The following is a 4,113-nucleotide window of genomic DNA, read 5'->3' as shown; positions in this document are numbered from 1 at the left end:
CTTGGTTCAAGCTGGTAGAATAGCTGAGCTCGAGGCTGGTCTTGCGAAGGCCAAGGCCGAAGTGGTGGAAGTCAGGGCCGAAGCTAGTGTAATACAGGCCAAGGCCAACAGGACGGTGACCATCTATTTGAAAGATGCTGCCGATGTTTAGATGGAGTTGAGGGAGGCTTCCGATTGGGAAAAAAGAATCAATGACTATGTCCGACTCCGATCTCGAAGGGAGACCCTCGAAGAGATTCATGCTAAGGGCTTTGATCTTTCCAAGGAGATAAAGCAAGCTAAGCAGACGAGGATTATGCAAAAATTTTCCTTTCCTCCGATGACGATGATGACGCTGGATATGATGAAGAGGAGGGGGCTGTCGAAGAACTTACCCCCGGGGAAGAGGCTGGTCCCGGGGAAACGACAGGTCCAAGGGGGAATGCCCCTCTGGAGTAGGTAGAATGTTTTCTATCTTTTTGTAATTTTTGCTTTGTACGACCCCCGTGTAATATCTTTTTGTATATATAAAAAGAATTTCCCTTTGTCGTTTGCCCTCAATTTTTCTTCAGCGTTTGTTAAAGTTTTGATGCTCTAACCTCTGAGCATTGAATCAAATTTGGGGTAGAGTAGATCCTCAAATATTTGTATTTTGATCAACGACCAATAATAGGTTACCACTTAAGGTTCGATTCTTCGAGCTAAGTTTTAGTTCGGGAATTTTGAGTCCGAGTTGGGTAAGGTCTTCGAGCATGGTGTGCTTCGGCCTTAAATCTCTTTAAATATTGGCCCTTAAGGTCTTTTAGGTTGGCCCTTAGGCTCTTTTAGTTTGGCCCTTAGGCTCTTTTAGGTTGGCCCTTAGTCTCTTTAGGTCGGGCCAATTCAGCCTCTAAAATAGCTATAAACTTTTCCCTCTTTTCAACTAAAAATCTTAGTGAAAATTTTGTATGCCTTAGCATGTGTTTTTTGTACCCGTTTGAGTTTTTCGAAGGTTTGACGTATCGGAACCTTGTTGGTTATTTGTTTGCATACACATAATTGAATACCTCTTGAGGTATTTTTGAAGGCCGATTTTATCGAAGCCCTTGGATTAATTGAGGGCCGGTTTTATCGAGGCCTTCATATTTTTCGGAGGCTGAATTTATTAAAGCCCTTTATAGTTTGCTTTTGCCGAGGGTAGCCTGTTTTAACCGGTTTTTCAATAGTTGAAGGCCTTTAATTTGTAGCGAAAGTCGAACGTCTCCGAATTGCATTATTTTGGTCATAACCTTTATGTGACCGTAGTCTTTTAGTATGGCCGTAGCCTTCGGGTTTGTCACTTGGACTTGTTTCCCGATATCTTTCCGAACTTGTTCGAAAAGTTAGACCCCGAGTATATTGGCCTTGACCTTTGTTTTAAGGGGGTGCCTCTTTGAGGTATTATGAGTCCGAATTTTCGATTACTCGGATGTGTTGACTGTCAGTGACAATCCCCGGGTATTTCAAGGTACTTTGGCCCTCGAGCCGCTTCCCGTAGGATTGTAAGTGTGGAGCTCGTATGAGATACAAGGTGTTTTTGATATAACCTGAATGCTTGTTTAAATAGTTAATACATGCGTACATGTTTTGCCGTCGGGGCTCGACTATTCTATATAGACACGGTTCATTTGACCATTTGGCCCATTACAAAGTTCTCATATCGAGGACCTCTTAGGCGTGAAATATCTTTCTCAAAAATATAACCTCTGAGGGTGTTTCCCCCCAGTATTCGAGGTTGATCGAAAAGAAGCCTTGAATACTTGTTGAATGTTCTTTAGGTAGCATATATGTGTTGCCTCATTAAAAATCTTGCCAGTAAAACCCATTTGGGATAAAACCCAATCTAAGGGAAAAAGAGTGCAACACATGCTTTCAAACCCAAGATCTTCGAGCTGAAAGGTTCCTCGATATCTCCACTCGAACATCTGCAAGGAGTTAGTTTTAAATGCAAACGGAAAAGGGGAGAGGTCATACCTTAGCAGTAATATCACTTGAACAACGATACATTCCAATTGTTTGGTAGTTGCTCACCATCCATTGTGCTAAGTTTGTAGGATCCTTTCCCTACAACTCCGAGGACACGGTACAGTCCTTCCCAATTGGGACCTAGTTTCCCTTCGTTTAGGTCTCGAGTGTTAAGAATGACTTTCCTTAGGATGATGTCTCCGACTCTAAAATATCGAAGGTTTGTCCTTCTGTTGTAATACCTTTCGATCCTTTATTTTTGTATGGCCATTCGAATTAACACGGCCTCTCATTTTATCGAGTTGTTCGAGAGAGGTGTTCATAGCCTCGTGATTTGAACCCTCGATGGCATGCTGGAACCTGACGCTAGGTTCCCCGGCTTCGACTATGATCAATGCTTCAGATCTGTATACCAAAGAAAATGGGGTCTCCCTCATGCTCGACTTCGACGTCGTTCGATATGCCCATAGCACCTCGGGTAATGATTCTCTCCGTTTGCCCTTTGCATAATCTAACATTTTCTTTAAGTTTCGAATGCTGGTTTTGTTTGTAGACTTGGCCTAACTATTTGCACTTGGGTGGTAAGGTGCTGATAGGATCCTTCTGATTTTATGGTCCTTAAGGAATTTTGTTACTTTACTACCGATGAACTGTTTCCCATTGTCACATGCTATTTCGACAGGTATCCTGAACCGACATATGATGTGGTCCCATATGAAGTCGATGACTTCTTTTTCTCTTACCTTCTCGAAGGCCTGCACTTCAACCCACTTTGAGAAGTAGTCAGTCATAAACAAAATAAATCTAGCTTTACCTGGCGCCGTTAGTTGGGGGATGGCAATGTCCATCCCTATTTCATGAATGGCCACGGGGATAGGACCGAATAGAGTTGTTCACCGGGTTGATGGATTATCGGTGCAAATCTTTAGCATTTATCACACTTTCGAACGAACTCCTTGGTATCCTTTTCCATGCTATCCCAATAATATCCCGCTCTAATCACCTTGTGAACCAGAGAGTCTGCACTAGAATGGTTCCCACAAATGTCGTCATGGATTTCTCTTAATACATAATTTGTGTCACCGGGTCCCAAGCACACTGCCAGTGATCCATAGAAGGTTCTTCTATACAACATTCCAGTTTCAGCGAGTGAGAATCGAGTTGCTTTGGCTCGAAGTGTTCTTGACACTTTTGGGTCCGCGGGGAACTTCCCATGCTTCAAGTAGTCTATGTACTTATTCCTCCAATCCCACGTTAAACATGTTGAATTAATCACTGCATGGCCTTCTTCGACCACTGCCATCGATAGTTGGATGACAGTCCTAGGGACGATATCATCTTCTTCTACCGATGACCCCAAGTTTGCAAGTGCATCGGCCTCGCTATTCTGCTCCCGAGGTACATGGTCTAGCGTCCATTCCTTGAAACGGTACAATGTCACTTGAAGTTTGTCCAAGTACCTCTGCATTTGGTCGTCTCGAACTTCGAAGCTCTCATTCACTTGATTTACTACCAAAAGGGAGTCACACTTTGCCTCGATGACCTCTGCCCCAAGGCCCTTGGCTAGTTTGAGACCTGTAATCATGGCCTCATACTCGGCCTCATTGTTAGTCAATTTAGAAGTCTTGATAGAATGCCTAATGATACTGCCCGTAGGTCGTTTTAAAACAATGTCGAGCCTGGATCCTTTCACATTTGAGGCATCGTCTGTGAAGAGGGTCCATACCCCCGATGACATACCCATTTTTAGCAAGATTTCCTTTTCTACTTCGGGTACGAGGGTAGGTGCAAAATCAGCCACGAAGTCTGCCAAAATTTGAGACTTGATAGCCGTTCGAGGCTGATATTCGATACCATATCCTCCAAGTTCGATGACCCATTTTGCCAATCCGCCTGATAATTTGGGCTTATGCAAAACATTTCGAAGTGGGTATGTAGTCAGCACACATATATGATGGCAATGAAAATGTGGTTTTAATTTAATAGATGTGCTTATTAATGCAAGAGCTAACTTTTCCAAATGGGGGTACTTGGTTTCAACATCGCCTAGGGTCCGACTCACATAATAGATAGGAAATTATGTACCTTTCTCTTCTCAAACCAACACGCCACTTACCGCTACTTCTGACACGACTAGATACAAGTAGAGTG

General features: G+C 43.3%; 1 protein-coding gene across 1 annotated transcript; it reads right to left on the bottom strand.

Moving 5' to 3' along the window:
• Window positions 1-2,887: 2,887 nt before the first annotated feature.
• On the bottom strand, window positions 2,888-3,547 carry LOC142172482 (uncharacterized). The gene has a single exon (XM_075236112.1). It carries the CDS (start codon window positions 3,545-3,547, stop codon window positions 2,888-2,890), a length of 660 nt encoding a protein of 219 aa, XP_075092213.1.
• Window positions 3,548-4,113: the final 566 nt, after the last annotated feature.

Source organism: Nicotiana tabacum, chromosome 18 (genome assembly GCF_000715075.1).
Source record: "Nicotiana tabacum cultivar K326 chromosome 18, ASM71507v2, whole genome shotgun sequence".
NCBI classification, from domain to species: Eukaryota; Viridiplantae; Streptophyta; class Magnoliopsida; order Solanales; family Solanaceae; genus Nicotiana; species Nicotiana tabacum.
This window is presented reverse-complemented; position numbering and strand designations above follow the sequence as displayed.

Bases quoted from the DNA above. Each gene is read 5' to 3' on its own strand.
- LOC142172482 (XM_075236112.1), bottom strand. From the start codon at position 3,547: ATGATTACAGGTCTCAAACTAGCCAAGGGCCTTGGGGCAGAGGTCATC.